This window comes from Schistocerca nitens, chromosome 1, assembly GCF_023898315.1.
Source record: "Schistocerca nitens isolate TAMUIC-IGC-003100 chromosome 1, iqSchNite1.1, whole genome shotgun sequence".
NCBI lineage: Eukaryota > Metazoa > Arthropoda > Insecta > Orthoptera > Acrididae > Schistocerca > Schistocerca nitens.
Window position 1 is genome coordinate 1099844484 of NC_064614.1, and position 21620 is coordinate 1099866103.

General features: G+C 44.0%; 1 protein-coding gene across 1 annotated transcript in view; it reads left to right on the forward strand.

The window, feature by feature from the left end:
- The window catches only part of LOC126230929 (uncharacterized), a 344514-nt gene that overhangs the window by 73139 nt on the left and 249755 nt on the right, over window positions 1-21620 (forward strand). Inside the window, exons 6-9 of the mRNA XM_049942408.1 lie at window positions 1061-1262; window positions 5300-5552; window positions 6014-6206; window positions 12506-12646. Coding sequence (XP_049798365.1) covers window positions 1061-1262; window positions 5300-5552; window positions 6014-6206; window positions 12506-12646 — 789 coding nt within the window. The remainder of the gene's footprint in view (window positions 1-1060; window positions 1263-5299; window positions 5553-6013; window positions 6207-12505; window positions 12647-21620) is intronic.

The window sequence follows — 21620 nt, forward strand, 5'->3', positions numbered from 1 at the left end:
TTTCATAAGGGGACTTCCAATGACTTGTTGAGTCCATGCAATGTCATGTTTCTACACTACTTCGGGCAAAAGGAGGTCCGACGCCATATTAGGACGTAACCCATGGATTTTGTCATCTCAGCGTATTATGCTATGGGAGACATTCACCTTGGTCTTGATGGGCCCTTTGGTAGTAGACGAAGGCACTAAACGCCTGTAGACTATCCAAATACCCTGTTACGGACCCTCTGTATCCTTCATGCTCCTTACCTTCCTTAAGGCGTTTATTACTGGTTGCGTCAGTAGTTGCAGTATTTATTAGGCAACTAGTTTCTAACATTACAGGTTCATTTTCAAGCCTGACCTGCTGAGGCTGCAACGACAATTCCTGAACTAACTAATAAACAGTGAGTGTCAACACATTCTCTATAAATGTTTGCCGTATGAGTGCCACAATCCACACATACCCGTTACCAAGTTCATTAATAAACGCTTTAAGGAATTTAAATAAAGTAGAAATTGAAGACTTCTTTCTCGACGGCAGTTTCATATTCCACCAGGGTAACTGTCCGTTTCACGGACCAGAATCGTGCTTTGAGGAGCATGTCAATGGAATTACGATGACGTTTTGGCCATCCAGTTGGTCGGATGGGAACCCGATGCAACACATTTGGGACGGTATCGGGACCAAGCTTCGCGCCTATAAAGAACTGCCGCGTAATTTACGGAAACTGCGTGACCTGTGCATCGACAATCGTCGCGCCTCATACCTCCGCAAACCTGTAAAGGACTTATCGAAACCATGCCGCGCTGAATCGCTGCCATATTGCTTTCCACTGGTGTTGAGCAGGTGATCACAATGTTTCGGCTCATCGGTGTGTTTTCCGAGCTACAGAGAAGTGTTACTGCAGTTTTGTTTACGCTTTTTAGTATTGTTATCACAATGTTATTATTGATGCAAAGCCATTAACAGCCTTCTTGAAGGATTGCAGGGCAGATATCTTCGGAACATTCACACAGGATTTTGCAAGAGGACTAACTGCATTGAGGTGTGGAGTACAGCGGATGATTTTCTTTGCAGGTTAATGATGACAGAGGCATACGGAACGTACGAAGAAGTGGTGCGCTACTATGGCAATGACAGCAGTCCTGGGGCACATTTCTCTTTTAACTTTGTTTTCATCACGGACGTCAACAACCAGTCCGATGCAACGACCTTCAAGAGCGCCGTGGATGACTGGCTCGAAGCAACTGTCAACCAGGGCCTCTGGTCCAACTGGGTGGTAAGTGAATGCCTGTGACGAAGTTAGCGTACTCTTCAATTCCGTTTAACGCAAAGTGTGGATTGCCTACGTATTAGTCTATATATGGAGAAGGGAGAGTATTGTTTGTCTTGTGTGGGGGATGTCCTCATTTGACGACATTGGGCCCGTTATACTTTTGCCATTGTTCTGGCTAACGGTACGGGATCCAGCTATACAATCATTGTTCCCAATTGATTCAAATGGCTCTGAGCACTATGGGACTTAACTTCTGATGTCATCAGTCCCCTAGAACTTAGAACTACCTAAACCTAACTAACCTAAGGACATCACACACATCCATGCCCGAGGCAGGATTCGAACCTGCGACCGTAGCGGTCGCGCGGTTCCAGACAGTGGCGACTAGAACCGCTCGGCCACCCCGGCCGTCGTTCCCAATTGTTTTTCATCCACAGAACCCTACCGATGACACGTACCTTCGGAGAGACTGTACACTATCTTATCGCCCGAAGAATGCATAATAATGGTTTGAGAAATACTGCACGAACATGAAACAGGTTGTGTACCGCCATGTCATTCGATGCTAATGGTACGGATTATGTATCCAAGACCATTGCCCGACATGTGCGAACCTTGAGACTAGTTCTGCCGTCCATGCATGAGCGGCTTGAGCAGTCGTGTATTACGATGTTTCCAGAACACTAGCAGTGTCGCGATGAACTTATACCATGACGCTATTCCCACCAGGACGGAAGGAGTTAGCTACTAAATAGATATCTCAAATTACACAGACCAGTCATCGATATATTTTTATTATAACAGTGGCTAATCCTTGTGCTTTTAGTGCGTTGAATTCTAATATGATAACAAGAAAACCGTATCACCAACCACGAGTGTTACAAATAACACTTAACATTTAAAAAATCTGATTTTAGCGATCTTAATGATATAGAATATACATGATATTAATATTCAGTTAATAATAGTAAAAATCCGCAGTTTCGACTGCAGTTGTTACATTGGTCAGTGCGAGGACCATTCTTACCAGGAGACCGTGCCTGCTCATCATCACTGATTTCGTACAAAGTTGTGGTACATGCACGGAAATGGGAGCTCCATGTGTCAAGATTATAGAAAAAAATAATCGGACTAGGCATGGGGACTTTATGTTAGCATCAATTCCACGCAGTGGAAAGGGTGCAGAACGGTAATCCGAGGATCATGAGTTTGTCCCTATACCAAACACTTTTTATCTTTAGTTTTTACGTTACTTACTTACCTTAAACCTAAACGTTGGTCAGTAAATTGTATTTATTAATATCTTCATAAAGGGGATGAAAAGGAAAGGCAAAAAATCTGATTACAAATAATTTTCTAGAATAGGATTTTACTTACAGCGTCCACGTGGACACCGCAAGAAACATTCCAAGAAGAGATGTCAATTAAAGCGCACGGGACTCGGCATCCCGTTAGTTTCGTTTTAGCCTTCGGCAGCTAATGCAACCCTCCGATGCCTATTTTTATCGTCAGGCAAAGAATTTTATCAAAAAGCTGCTCTTATCTAAACGAGAGAGAAGAAGAAATCATATCCCGGGAAGTCTGCATCAAAATACAGTCCATTACACATCAACAACTACCGTCGCGAGTATTTGGCGAAACAATGCAGTACGTATGGTTTGCTGCCTGTCTGTGCGATGAGACTGGACTTTTTATGAATGTGAACCTGGTTTGTTTCTCTATAGAAATTTTAAAACGACATTGTCATTGAAAAAATGCGGAGGTAATACGTGTGCAAGATGATGTGAAAAATCCCCTGTTTTTACGACGAATATTACCCCAGCACTTGTAAATCATCAACTGTAAAGAAATAATATTTAATTTTACATACGGAGTTCTCGTGTACGCCTTACTATCCCCTCCTGGAAATTTATTTGCAATCCAAAAATTTTCCTTCCTACAGTAGAGTGAGGCTCTGTTCGTTATGACCGAATATACCCCACTTCTTTACTCCTGGTCAGTGCTCCTCGTTCCACCGTATTTGCTAAACGGTTACAGGCTCTTAACTGTACTCTCAAGTAACTGATAGGTATAATTGCATTAGAGGTCTAGCTAGCTGCTCCATGTAACAAGAGCTAAATAATACGTCTCCCTCTCTCAATGGACGTTGTGCTGAATGTGTAGCTTAAGCCTTGTGATTGGTGCCAATGTAGCAACGTGGCTCATGCCTGTGGGAATTTACAGTGTTGACTGTTTCTTTCTGGTGCGCAGCTCTGTCACCACCTCTGCCACCTTTCGGCCGATATTGTGCTAGTGGGAACTTTTTTTTTTAAAAAAAAAGAGAGAGAGAGAAGAAGCTTCTTTCTTCCCTTTTCCATTTCTGTCGCGTAACGGTACTCTTAAAGGGCAAACCATGATAGGAGCATATTACTGAAATCGTTGGACGATGTCTGGATGCGATTATGGGAGAATGTAAAGAACCTTCCTGGGCAGCTGTATGTTGTAGGTGTTTACGTTCTACAACAGTGCCCTGTCTCATTCTGCACAGAGCACAGTTGCGCATGCTGCTTATTTACAAACTAAACTTACTCCATCTGAATAGGCTTTGGAAGGCCCAACGGCACCAACCGACCACTGTGTCATCGTCTGCCTCTGGATGCAGATGTGGCTCTGAGCACTATGCGACTTAACTTCTGCGGTCATGAGTCGCCTAGAACTTAGAACTAATTAAACCTAACTAACCTAAGGACATCACACACATCCATGCCCGAGGCAGGATTCGAACCTGCGACCGTAGCGGCCGCGCAGTTCCAGACTGTAGCGCCTTTAACCGCTTGGCCACCACGGCCGGCGGATGCAGATGTGGAGGGGCATGTGGTCAGCAAACCGCTCTCCTGGCCGTAGTCAACTTTTGTGATCGGAGCCACTACTTCTCGATAGACCACTACGGTCGCAGGTTCGAATCCTGCCGCGGGCATGGATGTGTGTGATGTCCTTAGGTTAGTTAGCTTTAAGTAGTTCCAAGTTCTAGGGGACTGACCTCAGATGTAAAGTCCCATAGTGCTCAGAGTTATTTGAACCATTTTTGAACTTCTCGATAATGTAGCTGCTCAATTGGCCTGACAAGGACTGACTGCACCCCAATTGCCAACAGCGCTCGGCGGACCCGGATGGTCACCCATCAAAGGGTCTTGGGAAGTCCGACAATGCTTAACTATGGTGATCTGACGGAAACCTGCGAGGTCTTTGGTCTGCTGCTGATTTACGTTATCAAAATTTTCTCGCTCTCGAATTCTCTTGACATGACAAACAAAATGACTGCCGTCTCTTTGCTCTGATGGAGACAGGAATTTGCAGAATGACGACTAGTCATTTATGAAGTGAACGTTTCGTGAATAGCAAAAACGGAGACTTGCGCAACCAATGTGTTCGCTAACTCATTCATCTTGGGAAAAATGTGTCACAGTGACGGGTGAACATGGAAAAGTGTATAACTCCATCACCAAATTTCTTTACCGCAGCTTGTATTTTAGAGGTGATAACCTAGACTTATGGATACCCCTCGTGTGTATCGTACTTAGTATTACAAGTTATTTGGATTAATTGCTCTAGAAGTTCTAGGATTAATCAAGTACTTACAAATAGTTGAATTTTTTTAATGGAACATTAACTGAAACGACCAGAGAGGCCGAAAGTACACTTCTGCAGTCCTCCCACCTACGAAAAATACATGGCAATACCAGAAACTGAACACAAGTTCTCTACACATTAGTCAGATGCGGAGTGACCGCGCTATTAGAGGCGCTATGTCACGGATTGCGCGGCCCCTCCCGCGGAGGTTCGAGTCCTCCCTCAGGTATAGGTGTGTGTGTTGTTCTTAGCGTAAGTTAGTTTAAGTAGTATGTAAGGCTAGGGACCGATGACCCAGCAGTTTGGTCCCTTAGGAATTGAACATTTTCGAACATCAAATGCTCTGACCATGTAACTAAGGAAACAGATTTTGTTAGTAACGTAATGCACTGCCGCAATAGAAAAAGCACCGGTGTTTATAATGGTTTCAGATTGGAAATCACGACCAGCCGCGCGTGGCCAGCCGGTACAGTCCAGAGCTGGTGGACGGAATGAATATGCTGGTGACGCTGCTGCCGGGAACCGCCGTCACCTACAACGGAGAAGAGATCGGCATGGAGGACAACTACGATATGACGTGCGACGTGGCGCACGACCCTCAAGGCTGCCACGATGGTGTCACTTTGGGCAGGTCGAGGGATCCCTGCAGGACGCCCTTTCAGTGGGACAACACGACGAGCGCAGGTCCGTAATGCCTGTGTGCCCTTCCCGCACCATGCACACTTGTTTGGGAAACCGATCGCGATGGCACAGTTATTTATCAGGCCAATGGCGGATCGGAGGCACATGGATGCGCCATTGTCGTGATCTCATTAGTAATTTTCAATGTTCATTTTTACTTATTGTACAAATAGGCCCTGTAGGCACTCAGAGAAGAAGTGGGAGGTTTTTAAATCAGTCATGCAGCATAGAGCGCTTATCAAATCGCGGTATGTGAAATACGTTCTCTAAAATGCCATCGTTCCACATCCTCTGTTGCGCCGCTCCCAACACCAATCTGGGACACTTATAAACTTCATTCTGATAAAATTTTGAAATATTACAGCTGGCGAAGGTGGAAACCAACTCACAAATCGCTGCTGTATTGCATTCCAAAGGTGGACCAATGCGGTATTAAACAGTCTCATCACTTTGCGTGTGTGCAGGCTTCTCGAGCAACGAGACGACGTGGCTGCCGGTGCATGAGAACTACGAGACTCTGAACCTGGAGGCGCAGAAAGCGGCCGAGCGAAGCCACTTCAAGGTCTACCAGAAACTGGCCGCCGCCCGCAAACAGAGGGTGGTGCAGAGGGGCGTCACCGAGACGTTCGCCCTGGGCAGTGTCTTTGCTTTCACCAGGTATACTTCACGCATAGTATTATTTTTCTGTCATCTCGTTATCTTTGTAGGCTTGTACCAAGGGGTCCAGGAGAGGATGTTGTTTGGTGGCTGGAATCCTCTTTCTATAGCACAAACTGCACACATATATTAACTAGGTTCTTTATTCGTAAAAATAGAAAATTACTTAACTTAAGGCAGTCGTTGTGGTACAAGCTCTTTGTAATAGTTCACATTAGCCTCACTGTTGGTGAAGTACAAAGTCCGCTATGTACACTATTCTGGTCGCTACATGCTGCCTGATTCTGTGCAAGAGGCTGTGACAGCAACTCTGGCTCATTGACTCGTGGATGGCAGACTCGAACTCACTCGGTGCAACAGACTGCGAGAGACTGGCTCTCTGGTCTGCGGCGGCGATCTAAATTCTAGCGGCCGAGAGGGCGTTGGTGGCGCATTTCCTGCAGTTCTGTCATTGGCCTGTATCCATCTTCTCGTAACCTCTATGTTGCATGGCATGCTGGCGCCAGCTTACGCCAGCACATTTAATGCCTCACTCTCTGGCTCAATTTCACTTTAAAAATTGCCTCTCTCTCTCTCTCTTTGTAAGTGTCAGCAGATTATGGTCTTCGGATTCGATTCGCAGCCGAGTCGGGGATTTTCTCCAATCAGTACTAGAGCGTCGTCATATCGTTATCAACGACACGTGAGTCGCCAAAATTGCACCAACTAAAATGACTTGCACCAGTCGTTTGTCTTTTGCCCAGAAGGCGGATCCCAGACACAAATGCCATATGCACATTTCATTTCTCTTTCTTAACACTTATCCGGTTAACCACAAGTTGGATGCCCTTCTTATCGCCACTTTCATCAGTAGGGATGGGAAAAACTGGTTTATTAAAACCAGTACTGGTATTTCAGTTCTGAATAACCAGTATTTCTCAGTATTTGTCTGGCCTCGGTTATAAGGAGTGTTTTTTTTTTCTTTTTCCTAATAACCTCCACACACAGCTGGCCACCTTCCATCCGTTTCAAACCAAGTACATTGCCAGACTTTCCACCACACTCTGCTATTACTAGTCATTTACTTACTCTGACAAAGCAAAGTTAACCTCTCTGGTCAATATCTCTGGTCTCAAACACAGTATTACAAAGAATTAGGAGTATACCGATACTACAGACGGTGAGTACATTTATCAAATTCACAATTTCATTCACATTTATGGCCAAAACTTCATGAAAATAATCATGACTAATAGGGCAACCCTTTCCAAACTCCTTTTTTTTTTTTAAAAAAAAAAAGTGTGCCATTCGACATATTTTCATTGCTTTGTAATATTGCTTTTTACGATAGAAGATGTGAAAAGCGACGAGTGCTATTTTAATAACAATTCCGACATGAACGAGCAACAAACACAAGGCGCAAGAATTAGTACAGTGTTGCGGAGACAATAAAGGACCTTTTACTACATGGTATGACCTATTAGACGGTACGCGTGTGCATGCAGCGTACAAGACTTGCCGCATCTTGTCTGTATTCTAGTTCTTCACTGTCGTCATCGTACATCTCTTGCATTACAGAGTGGCACCAATCCTAATCTGGAAGTATTTTACGAAGTAAGTATTTTTCTGGAGAAGAATGCTCCATCTGATTTAAAACATGAAAAACGGCAAGAGATAAGAAATTTCACTCGAAACATCTTGAGAAAAGTAGGTTTGCAGCAGCTGAAAAGTCAGTTGAAGAGCTGGAAAAGGAAAGAAGGCAGAAAACAAGAAACCAGAAGAAAATCCGTGGAGGGAAAGAGTACTCTGAGTACAAATCTGAGGCGTTATGGAGAGATAGCATAACGAAAAACTGGTTAGGTTGAACTTAAAATTGCTTTTTGTGGAAATTATGTTTTTAATGTTTATGTACATTTTCCCAGATTATATGAAGCCTAGAATTATGAAAACTTATACACTTATGTCTATAAACCCAATAAACCTTGTGTAAAGAGCAAATTTTGGAATTATAAGTGCAAGCTGGGATACGAGGTACAGTGCCTGAAATTTTGTATCTATTTTATTCTTATGGAACTGTAATTAAAAAAAATATTAAAATTCTCTTACTCGATATTTTTTTAAAAAAAGATCTCATGAGAGAAGCTTGCCATATGCAGAGAGGTTACACAGAGAAAGTGTTGAAGAAATATCTTGAATTGGTTATGAAAAATGATACATATATTGTTTATTGAAAACAAAATTTTTAAATTCCATAAAACGTGAAACACAAATAATCCAAGGAACTCAACAGTAAATGTTTTAATTTCATATAAGGAATTGTACAAAAATTCATTTCCGTATCTTCAAATCTTCAAAACTGTGGAGTTGGTGCATCTTTTACATCTTTTAAACAGTGTGTGTTTTTCACGAACGTCCCTCTTAAGATACAGCATTGTCCTGACTTACAAGCTTCCATAGTCAGTCTGCAGGCCTTTGTTGACAGTCGCAATGCTTAGTCAGACGCTGACAATGGTCCGGAATTCATTTTCACTCTGCAGCTGCATGTGCGCTGATTTTAAACTTCCTCGCAGCTACAACTGTGTCCTGGACTGGGACTAGAAACATGCGACCGATTCCTTTTGCGGGCAACCCACACTCACGACACAGTAAGTAAAGTTGTGAGGGTGGGTCGTTTGTCATACTTGGATAGATTAGTAGGTAGGCCACTTAGTGGCAAAATCGGAAGGTCCTAGGTCCGATTCCCTGTCCAGCACGCAGCTTGAATCTTCCAGGACGTTTCACTGGTTATAGTGAAAGCTCACTTCAGTCTTACGTTGTGTAAATTATGGCATTGTGAAAATTGTGGGAAACTGTTGCTATTACAGTTTTTAAATCAACTGCACCCATTTGTACTTCTCAAATTTTTGGTGAGAACGCATTCCAGGAGGTTCATTTCTCTGATTACAATGTCTTCTCCAAAGCGACGTAGTGATGTAAATTATTATTATTATTATTATTATTATTATTGTATCAACACGTTTTATACATTTTATTGTATTAACAAGTTTTATATATTTTATCGTAATTATTATTAAACTCTTAGACATGTAAGGTGAGTGTCACGGTAAGTTACGTTTGTGTGAGGGGGAAGAGTGGAGCAGAGCCACTATCAGTAGAGTTACCAGAACCAAACACCGGATCTGCGCTTTCGTAAGGGCCGAACTCATGTCCGTCATCGGTTTGTGAAAGGTTTGAAATTTTTCGTTATCACTGAGTGAGAGGGCGCAGTGATCTAACACTGGACTCGTATTCGGTAAGACGGGGGTTCAAATTCTTGTCCGCTCATCCAGATATAGATTTACCACGATTTCGCTAAACGGCTAAAGGGAATGCCAGGAGGGTTACTTCGTTGAAGTGCACGGCCGATACCCTTTCTCTATCCCAGCTTGTGTAGTGGTCTATCTTTTGCAGTTCGTTCTGCATTTCGCTGCTGTCTTCTGGCACTGCAGCTTTCCTATATTCTAGTTGTTGAATGTAGATGACTGTAATACACTACTGGCCATTAAAATTGATACACCACGAAGATGACGTGCCACAGACGCGAAATTTAACCGACAGGAAGAAGTTGATGTGATATGCAAATGAACAGCTTTCCAGAGCATTCACACAAGGTTGGCGCCGGTGGCGACACCTACAACGTGCCGACACGAGGAAAGTTTCCAACCGATTTCTCATACACAAACAGCAGGTGACCGGCGTTGCCTGGTAAAACGTTGTTGTGATGCCTCGTGTAAGGAGGAGAAATGCGTACCATCACGTTTCCGACTTTGATAAAGGTCGAATTGTAGCATATCGCGATTGCGGTTTATCGTAACGCGACATTGCTGCTCGCGTTGGTCGAGATCCAATGACTGTTAGCAGAATATGGAATAGGTGGGTTCAAGAGGGCAATACGAAACGTCATGCTGGATCCCAACGGTCTCGTATCACTAGCAGTCGAGATGACAGGCATCATATCCGCATGGCTGTGACGGATCGTGCAGCCACGTCTCGATCCCTGAGTCAACAGATGGGGACGTTTGCAAGACAACAACCATCCGCACGAACAGTTCGACGACGTTTGCAGCAGTATGGACTATTAGCTCGGAGACCATGGCTGCGGTTACCCTTGACCCTGCATCACAGACAGGAGCGCTTGCGGTGGTGTACTCAACGACGAAACTGGGTTCACAAATGGCAAAACGTCATTTTTTCGGATGACTCCAGGTTCTGTTTACAGCATCATGATGGTCGCATCCGTGTTTGGCGACATCGCGGTGAACCCACATTGGAAGCATGTATTCGTCATCGCCATACTGGCTTATCACCCGGCGTCATGGTATGGGGTACCAATGGTTACACGTCTCGGTCACCTCTTGTTCGCATTGACGGCACTTTGAACAGTGGACGTTACATTTCAGATGTTTTACGACCCGTGGCTCTACCCTTCATTCGATCCCTGCGAAACCCTACGTTTCAGCAGGATAATGCACGACCGCATGTTGCAGGTCCTGTAGGGGCCTTTCTGGATACAGAAAATGTTCGACTGCTGGCCTGGCCAGCACATTCTCCAGATCTCTCACTAATTGAAAACGACTGATCAGTGGTGGCCGAGCAACTGGCTCGTCACAATACGCCAGTCACTACTCTTGATGAACTGTGGTATCGTGTTGTAGCTGCATGGGCATCTGTACCTGTACACACCATCCAAGCTCTGTTTGACTCAATGCCCAGGCGTATCAAGGCCGTTATTACGGTCAGAGGTAGTTGTTCTGAGTACTGATTTCTCAGGATCTATGCAACCAAATTGCGTGAAAATGTAATCACATGTCAGTTCAAGTATAATATGTTTCTCCAATGAATACCCGTTTATCATCTTCATTTCTTGTTGGTGTAGCAATTTTAATAGCCAGTAGTGTATATAAAAAGTAAAAGCTAAGAAAGAAGATACTCCGTTGTAGTCATGAAATTCCAATGTGACACAGGAGTGGTAGGTAGGGGAGAGGGGGGCTTGAAGTAACGTGAAGGGGTGTTAGTACTGTCTATCGACTGCAATCGTACCAACTGAGCCAGGCACATTCCAGCTGAGCGAGGGATCGTGTAAAACCTCACGGAGGTTTTAGCGAAATAGGAGGGGTAGGGTAGACGTCGTTCAATTACCGTATCTGCATTCTGTAGGAGAATCCAAAGACCGAGCCGCAATTTTACCCGGTCGTCATAAAGGTAGGCCTGACTCGTACTATCCCATGAGTCTTGGCTGCTGGGAAACACGTCCTCCCGGCGAATTAAAGCATACGGGTCGACCACGGATCGAGGGTCACGGAGGGGTTACCATTTGCCGCCCCAGCGTCCAGACTTCACAAAAACCGACGCAGGTCAGACGATGGGCAGCATCGTCCACCGAGTGACAGGTGGAGAATAAAGGAGTGTCCATCAAACCAGTTGCATGTGAACGCTGGTTAGTGGCAAATTTTGCAGAGGCGGCGTGATACCATGCCGCTCGTGCTGTTGTCGGGTGGTAAGACTGCTGGAGGTTGCGCCATACTGCAGTCCTTCCCGTTAATGGTTCAAATGGCTCTGAACACTATGGGGCTTAACATCTGAGGTCATCAGTCCCCTAATACTTAGAACTACTTAAACCTAACCAACCTAAGGACATCACACCCATCCATGCCCGATACAGGATTCGAACCTGCGACCGTAGCAGTCACGCGATTCCGGACTGAAGCGCCCAGAACCGATCGGCCACCGTGGCCGACCCGTTAATGGACACTGAATTTTAACGTTGTTGAAATGTACGCCGCAATGTAATTGAATGTGGAAATCTTTTGGGCAGCCGGCAGAGGTGGTCGAGCGGTTCTAGGCGCTACAGTCTGCAACCGCGCGACCGCTACGGTCGCAGGTTCGAATCCTGCCTCCGGCATGGATGTGTGTGATGTCCTTGGGTTAGTTAGGTTTAAGTAGTTCTAAGTTCTAGGGGACTGATGACCTCAGCAGTTGAGTCCCATAGTGCTCAGAGCCATCTGAACCATTTTTGGGCTGGGGGACGCGCGCGTGGGAGGCCAATGCGTACATAGCTAAGGTCCACGAAGAAGACAGACAGATACGAAGAAGACAGACAGATACACGATTAGAGATGCAACGTGTCCTACCGAAAGATACGAACTAGCTTACCTCCGAGTCGAGCGTCACACCGCACAGGCGTCCGCTAGCTATCTCGGCAAAGGAAGTGGGAGTCGTCACGACTTTTGGCTGTAGCTGCTCATGGATCAGACTGATCGGTTCGCTGTTGGTGTCGACAGGACCCTGGCTGGCGAGGACAGTCTGCTGGTGGCGGTGAACCTGGGCACGGAGAACCAGTCGGTCGATCTCAAGGCCATGCTGCCGCTCGCCCATCACTTCACCGTCCTCACCAGTTCAGTCAGCAGCCCTCTGACAGAAGGGTGAGTACTCGCTCCTCACAATACATGCAATGTACATTCCACCGAACAAAACCAAGCACGCAACTGCCTTTTTATTTGTAAATGTGATCGTGGAACTGCTTTACCCTACTTCCATGGTCTAATACTGCCTTTTTATGTGCCAATGACATTTAAGTCATTACTTGTATCCCCAAAGAATTAGACATAGTTTGTAAGACTGTCTTGTTCTGGAGTGGTCCTCAATGTTCACGATTTATTCCATATTTTCTCACAATCTTTTGCATGAATTTAAGCAATATCACAAAAATGGGGTTGTTCATCATCGCCACTATACTGCTCTGTCTGTAGACCATTTGTTGCCGCTTCCTGCGAAAAATTTCTTTACTCTTTGTGCTATTCTGTACGCAGACTTGTGCTACATCTATCGTCTTTTCCTGTCGCGGCCACACATACATCAACATCTACATCAATATCCATACTCCGCAAGCCACCTGACGGTGGTTCTCCCATCTATTCCAGTCTCGTATTATTCGTGGAAAGAAAGATTGTCGGTATGCCTCTGTGTGGGCTCTAATCTCACTGATTTTATCCTCATGGTCTCTTCGCGAGATATACGTAGGAGGGAGCAATATACTGCTTGACTACTCGGTGAAGGTATGTTCTCGAAACTTCAACAAATGCCCGTACCGTGCTACTGAGCGTCTCTCCTGCAGAGTCTTCCACTGGAGTTTATCTATCATCTCCGTAACGCTTTCGCGATTACTGAATGATCCTGTAACGAAGCGCGCTGCTCTCCGTTGGATCTTCTCTATCTCTTCTATCAACCCTATCTGGTACGGATCCCACACTGCTGAGCAGTATTCAAGCAGTGGGCGAACAAGCGTACTGTAACCTACTTCCTTTGTTTTCCGATTGCATTTCTTTAGGATTCTTCCAATGAATCTCAGTCTGGCATCTGCTTTACCGACGTTCAACTTTATGTGATCATTCCATTTTAAATCACTCCCAATACCTACTCCCAGATAATTTATGGAATTAACTGCTTCCAGTTGCTGAACCGCTATATTGTAGCTAAATGTTATTCTCTGCACCATGCGTCAATTCGCTGCAGATCCTCCTGCATCTCAGTACAATTTTCCATTGTTATAACCTCTAGATATACCGCAGCATCATCCGCAAAAAGCCTCAGTGAACTTCCGATGTTATCTGCAAGGTCATTTACGTATATTGTGAATAGCAACGGTCTTACGACACTCCCCTGCGGCACACCTGAAATCACTCTTACTTCGGAAGACTTCTCTCCATTGAGAATGATATGCTGCGTTCTGTTATCTAGGAACTCTTCAATCCAATCACGCAATTGGTCTGATAGTCCATATGCTCTTACTTTGTTGATTAAACGACTGTGGGGAACTGTATCGAACGCCTTGCGGAAGTCATGAAACACGGCATCTACCTGGGAACCTGTGTCTATGGCCCTCTGTGTCTCGTGGATGAATAGCGCGAGCTGGGTTTCACACGATCGTCTTTCTCGAAACCCATGCTGATTCGTGCAGAGTAGATTTCTAGTCTCCATGAAAGTCATTATACTCGAACATAATACGTGCTCCAAAATTCTACAATTGATCGACGTTAGAGATATAGGCCTATAGTTCTGCACATCTGTTCGACGTCCGTTCTTGAAAACGGGGATGACCTGTGCCATTTTTCCAAGCCTTTGGAACGCTACGCTCTTCTAGAGACCTGTTCATTGTCATCAGGACAGTCAGCGACTTATCTGGCGACACCGAAAATCACGGACCCAACACTAATCTATGCACTTTTCGAAGCGTGTCAAACCCTGATACGTATCTAATGGTGCTGCTGTTAACTTACCCTTTCCAGATAGAAAGTCATATACTGGGTGAATGAAAACTCCACCGACAAACCAGAGATGGTAGTATGGACCAAGACAAAAAGAAAAGTCCAGTAAACATGGGTTCTTGAATGCGTACTATGTGCAATTGTTCATCTTTGATACTGTAGAACACACCTCTTCTTCTGCAAGCTCTTTGTTTTCGATGTTTTGGGAGGATGTAGTATGGACCAACACAGGAGAAAAATGTCCGGTAAACACGGGTTCTAAAATGAATACCTTAAGAGCTATGAGCACTTGTCCAGTAGAAGAACCGTGTTTCACGAGAAGGAAAGTAAAGCAAGTGTTCATACTTCTTACGATTTGCGTTTTAAAGTCCAGATTTATTAGACTTTTTTTCGTTCACGTCCATATACCGCCTCTGAAAGTCTGTAGTTCTAGAGATCGGTATCACTCTGCAGGTGTAATGTTTAGTTGAAATGATTCCTGCGGTTCCAAAACTATGGTTCATTCTACCACATTCCTAACGCCACCATTAAAATAGGGGTGTTAGTGATACTAAACCACATACACTACGTGATCAAAAGTACCCGGACAGCCCCAAAAACATACATTTTTCATATTAGGTGAATTGTGCTGCCACCTACTGCTAGATACTCCATATCAGTGACCTCAGTAGTCATTAGACATCGTGAGAGAGCAGAATGGGGCGCTCCGCGGAACTCACGGACTTCGAACGTCGTCAGGTGATTGTCACTTTTGTCACACGTCTGTACACGAGATTTTTACACTCATAAACATCTCTAGGTCCACTGTTTCCGATGTGATAGTGAAGTGACAACGTGAAGGGACACGTACAGCACAAATGCGTACAGGCCGACCTCGTCTATTGACTGATACAGACCGCCGACCGTTGAAGACGGTCGTAATGTAATAGGCAGACATCTATCCAGACCATCACACAGTAATTCTAAACGGAATCAGGAACAAAGCAAGCACTATGACAGTTAGGCGGGAGGTCAGAAAACTTGGATTTCATGGTCGAGCGGCTGCTCATACGCCACTCATCACTCCGATAAATGACAAACAACGCCTCGCTTGGTGTAAGGAGCGTAAACATTGGACGATTGAACAGTGGTAAAACATTATATGGAGTGACGAATCACTGTACACAATGTGGCTATCCAATGGTAGTGTGTGGGTATGGCGAATACCCGGTGAACGTCATCTGCCATCGTGTGTAGTGTCATCAGTAAAATTTGGAGGCGACGGTGTTAGGGTGTGGTCGTGTTTGTTCATGGAGGGGGCTTGCACCCCTTGTTGTTTAGCGTGGCACTTTTACATCACAGGCCTACAATGATGTTTTAAGCACCTTGTTGCTTCCCATTATTGAAGAGCAATTCGGGGATGGCGATGCTGGAAAGTAAAATCAAATAGAAGTATACAACTTGTTTCACTACTTCTATTACAGACTTTTACAAGTTGTTGCTGGTACTTAGTAGATAAAGATTTGGTAAGGAACCCATGGCCGAGAATGTGCCGTTTGGATGTAAAATAAATTTGAAGATCGGATCACTTTCGTCTTTAGCTTCGCAGTACGCTTACAGAAAAGGCTCTTACCTCCGACCTGTGTGATCTACAGGAGCCCATGGCATGGACAATGTTTCGAGAGCTCGTCATTGGGTTCTCTTCTACGTGACGTAGAAAGTTCTCATAAAAGTCTAGAGTCCATGGATTACCAGTCAACCCTCCTAGTTGCGGACGAACCGGTTTCTTGCTGCCTTTAATGTAGTCAGATGAAAGGCTTATGTGATGTCGTACTTAAAACAGGGACTGACGACGGAGCCCTCTTTTCAGATTGTGTGTGCAGGGTGAAGCGAGAGGTATGGACGTAGTCCGAGCTTCAAACTTATTTTATATTCAAACGGCACGTTTAGAGACATTTGCTTTTCATCACATCTTTACTGGCTACAGTCCCTACAACAGAGTGTAATAGGGCTACAGTCCCTACAACAGAGTGTAATAGGAATTGTGAAACGCACTATGTACACAGAGCGTGTCCCAATTGATAGCGAAAAAATGACAGACGAATAGAAGAAGAAACGATCTAGTAAACATGACCCACAAACCACCCATCTCTGAGATAACTGCGAATGGGTTGTTAAGAACCTTTAGTAAGCAATATTTTACTACTCAGTACTAATGTGTATCAATAAAGGGCGGAGACTTTCCCCACGGCTTACAGTAACAGGAAATACAGTGCTGGTTCAGCACGCTACATCTTACGATACACTGCAAACTCGCACCTGTTAAAGGAGATGTGCCATTTTATCCTCGCATTTGAATGCAATAGTGCATTCGTGTCTGCAGCGAGATACGAATCCCTTCAAACACTTGCGAATCCTGACGTAAATAAATGGTTCAAATGGCTCTGAGCACTACGGGACTTAACTTCTCAGGTCATCAATCCCCTAGAACTTAGAACTACTTAAAACTAACTAACCTAAGGACATCACACACACCCATGCCCGAGGCAGGATTCGAACCTGCGCACGTAGCGGTCGCGTGGTTCCAGACTGTAGCGCCTAGAACCGCTCGGCCACTCCGATCGGCTGACGTAAATCATGAAAGGCAGTTTCATTTCTTCAACCTGAGAAACGCAAGTGCTGTGCACTTCACTTCACCCCAGGAAGGTATTGAGGATAGAGGTTAGTCGATGTTAGAGGCCCGGGTAAAGACCCTGCGTGACTTGTCCACGTTGGAACCTATTGATGCAACAGACATCGTCTTACATTAGCAGCAAAACGCGCTAGTGTCGCATCATGCATGTAACCAGTTCCCTAACCGCTGACCATGAGTGAAATTTGAGCTAAATTAAACGGGGACTTTATCGTAAAGTTTAAATTCGAGCAAATTTCTACTAACTAGGAGAATATTTCGTACTGAGATGATTGGCAACTGCTGACCACGTATCGGTATTATCTCGCATGTGGCTGGCTCCAGCCCTATGTTAATTGGAAAGTTTTTACTGCTATACAGCTGGCTATAAAACTGATACGCTATCAAGGTCGACACCAGGTAGAGCATAAGGGACCATTTCTGTGTTTTGCTTCTAAATTTTAATTTGTGTATTATGTGCAGCAGTTTGTAAACTGATCAATAATCATTGGTTCTACGAGCGTAAGAAAAACTTTGTTAAGGAGAATCCCATCGTATTGTAATAACTGGCTGTTAAGCTATCATAAAAGCTACCTTTCTCTTTTTCATTGTTTTTAAAGCTTCTAATTCTGCTAATGTCGGTACATCTACTCGTTTCCCACCTTCATATATCTCTGCTTTTTCCGTTAAGGTATTGTCATACCATGTTTATAATGTTCTTCCGATTGTTTTTCGTTGGTTGTGTTAGTGTTTAATGTGTCCTTTTTTATCTATTTAAATGTTTGATTGCTTCATAGGTAATAGTCCATGAATGTAATTTTGTAAGTTAGTTATGCAATGTGATCAATCCTTAACGCAAATGCCTGCCAGGTTTTTTTTTTCTCCCTCCAGCAGCCAGCTGGCAGCAGGTCTGGCGGGGAGTACATTTCCCCTCTGATGCGAGGCCTTCGTTTGTAAAGAAATATTGTGCAGGCAGGACTTGTATGTTAGGCGCCGCAGTGCAGTGCATTGACTGAAAGTGTTTCACGTGAAATGACAAAACAGAAGTATCCTAGTCACCAAAGAATATAGATGTATAATTCATAAATGCATACAGAATCAGCGCTTGCTATACGGAGATTATTTCAAGGGAATTTCTTGATGTTCAAGTTTCTGATTGCAGTACGATTCATTGATTGATAAATAAATTTCGTGAACAGGTACGTAAAGTACTCACAGGAGAACGTCTGGACAACATTGGGCATGCTCTGGAAAAGTCTCCTAGAAAATCAGATCGAAGCCTTTCTCAGAAAATGTGAATTGGCTGTGGCTCTGTCTGAACGGCTACAAAGTTACTGAAGTTACAGTCAACTGCAGTGTAGCAACTTAAACTTTGTAACTCTGCTAAAAGATTGCGGTTTTGTGAATGGATTTTGAATTGGGTGCATGACGGAGAAATTGACCTTCACCTGCCTTTCTTTTCTGACAAAATTATGCTTCCACCCAAGTGGATACGTCAAATCACGAAGTACCCGTTAATGACGTTTGGAAAGTCTAACGTAATACACGAGGCCAACTTGCATGATCAAAAAATAGGAGTCGGCGTGCCATTAGCAGTGAGATAATAATAGTTTGTATTTTTTTACGGAAAACGTTTTATGGCCTTTTTTTAGCCAGTTAACTGAGGGAGAACGTAGGACTCTGTCATGGCAAAGATAGCCAACTTCTCATTACAGGAAATTCATGACATGTTTCAAGATAGAGTTATCAGTAACAACTTATAGCATCCTCGTTACCCCTCTTTAATGCGGTGCTATTTTTATCTCTGGTTGAGCTTTAAAAGAGGAAGTGTAGAAATGAAATGTATACACTCTAAATGACTTAAAGCTACGGATCGTGAAGAAACTGATGCCATTTCTCAGAGGGAACTACGGAGAATAATGAGCCGTTTCCTATGTAGGTGTCAGAAATGCTTGAACAACTAAGGGACGAAGTTTCAGCATGCCCTTACTTGATATGCGTGAGTCATTCATTGTTATATGCAAGTGTTTATGTCATGTACGTTAGAAAAAGCTTAAGCGACAAACCGTACTATATTTCCTGCTGATCTCCTGCCGACCACGCCGCAGGAACAACAGCCGGCCTCGCCGGCTAACCGCACGTCGCAAAAGCGGTGGCCTTAACGTTTGCAACGACTGATCACCCTGTTCATCTGTCCGAGCTTGCTGTGTGTGCTTTTTAAATTGTCATTTCATAATTGCTCATTTTCATTTGTATGCTGTTCTTAATCTTAGCGTTCTTCTTTGTACGTATTTTAGATATGTTCCCTCTTTTTCTTCATAAATTTTTCTAATTTTTCGTTCGATGTAATTAACTTTATTATAATTCAGTTTACACATAAATGCAATGATTAAATAATGGAATGAGGGAGCAAAAAACATCAAAAGAATAAAAATAATTAAGGACGATTATATAAAGATATTAATGTGTGCAGACGACTGGAATATAATTACCATTTAAGAAGAAGAGTTGCAAATACAGGCTTTTAAATTGAACCAAATTGGCTAAAACTATAATTACATAATTTCTATAGAAAAGACAAAACTAATAGCATTCTGAGGAAGACAACAGGTGTGCTAAAAATAGTAACAAAAAAGAAAATCTTCGAGCAAAGACATCTGTTTAACTAAGTGAAATGCGAAATTTCCTTTCATCATCACTGCGATGCTAAGAAGTCTTTCCGGGAGGGAAGGCGTGCCGGTTCCCGGCACGAATCCGCCCAGCGGATTAGTGTCGAGGTCCGGTGTGGCGGCCATCCTGGGGATGGCTTTTAAGGCGATTTTCCATCTGCCTCGGCGAATGCGGGCTGTTTCCCTTCATTCCGCCTCACTTACACTATGTCGGCGATTGCTGTGAAAACACTTTCTCCACGTACGCATACACCATAGTTACTCTACCACGCAAACATTTGGGTTACACTCGTCTGGTGTGAGACTTTCCCGGGGCGTCCACTGGGGGCCGAACTGCACAATAACAATGGCTTCGGTGTGGGGCAGCGGTGGGGTGAGTAGACTGCTGTAGCCTGTTGTGGCGTTGTGTACCACTGCGGGCTACGGCGGGGACGTAGCCTGTCCGTCGTTTCTAGGTCCCCTGTTCCATACAATACAATACAAAGAAGACAAAAGCAAAATTTTAGAAAGTCTGTGGAAAATTAAAATAAAATTGAACAACAGACATCTAAAGAAATGCAATTAAAATTATGTAAAACACTGCCTGTCCGAGTGCTTTTACAGACCGGATGCTTAGATAACAAAAAAAAGCAGACGTAAATCGAATAGTGATTTCAGAAATGAAATTCTTCAGATCAGTTAAAGGATGAAGACTAGGCTATAAAAAAGAAACCCAGATGTTACAAATAAGCTTAAAATATTTGCAATAACAAAAAAATGGACTCATATAAGCAGAAGTGGAAGAAATATGTAGTGAGAATAGATAAAGGAAGATACGCCAAAACACTTTTGTGTTGTTATAAACCCAAAGGGGTAAGACACATAGGTCGGCCCAGAAAACGGTTGAAATACGACTCTGAAGCCCTTACAGATTCCTAGAATTAATGATTGTGGATGTTATTGCTGATAATGTATGTAAAAAATTTCGGCCCACACCTGCTGAATGGAGAATACGTTTCAAGACAGCTACTAAAATTTCTGCAATAAACAAACAAGTAATTTCGCTTATTCTCTATAAATACATGATCGTAAACAAGGCGTGTGACGTCACGGAGGACGCCAGCTCCTAATCCTTTTGCTGCTGTGAGCGTGTTTACATGCCCTGCTCCGCCGTTCCGGAGGTGTTGTGGACGTACATACGTGTGCCGCTTGGGATTTCCTGCAGACGAAGCCCACGAGAACTACAGGCCATGGCGCACACGTCACAGCACGTGACCCTGCAGGTTTTACGAGTGCCAGCAGCCGTCTGCGGCGGGGAGCAAGTAAATATATCAGACGAGTTTAATAACTCTAGATTGCGCGCTTAAATGCACAGGTCAGAGGTAAGACGTCTATTGGGTACCTTTTCAATTACATATTGACTTCCTGTGGGCCCTGCTCGAAGCAGAGCGTTGGAGAAATGTGGCGAACAAGCCTGTTAGTGTGACGTCATAAGTTAGTTGCAGGGCCCGTACATCTCGTTGGGTCCGCCAACACTGCTATTGACGTCTATATGCGCCCTGAGTTGCCGCCCTCTTACTGCTGTGGATGAGTAGCTTCCGTATCCCAGCGAATAAAGTAGTTTTGAATGTTTATCATACAACATATGTGCCTTTTCGGCTGATATCATGTGCAAAAAATTTTGTTTCGATAGCTTGAAACGTTTATGATGCAAGGCGATTGTTATGAGCACATACTTCCCGATGCGCAAGGGCAGAAATATGCGTGTTGCACGCGACCGTCTATCGGATATAAAAATCAATAACTCAAGAACGAAATGAGATATCGTTCTGCT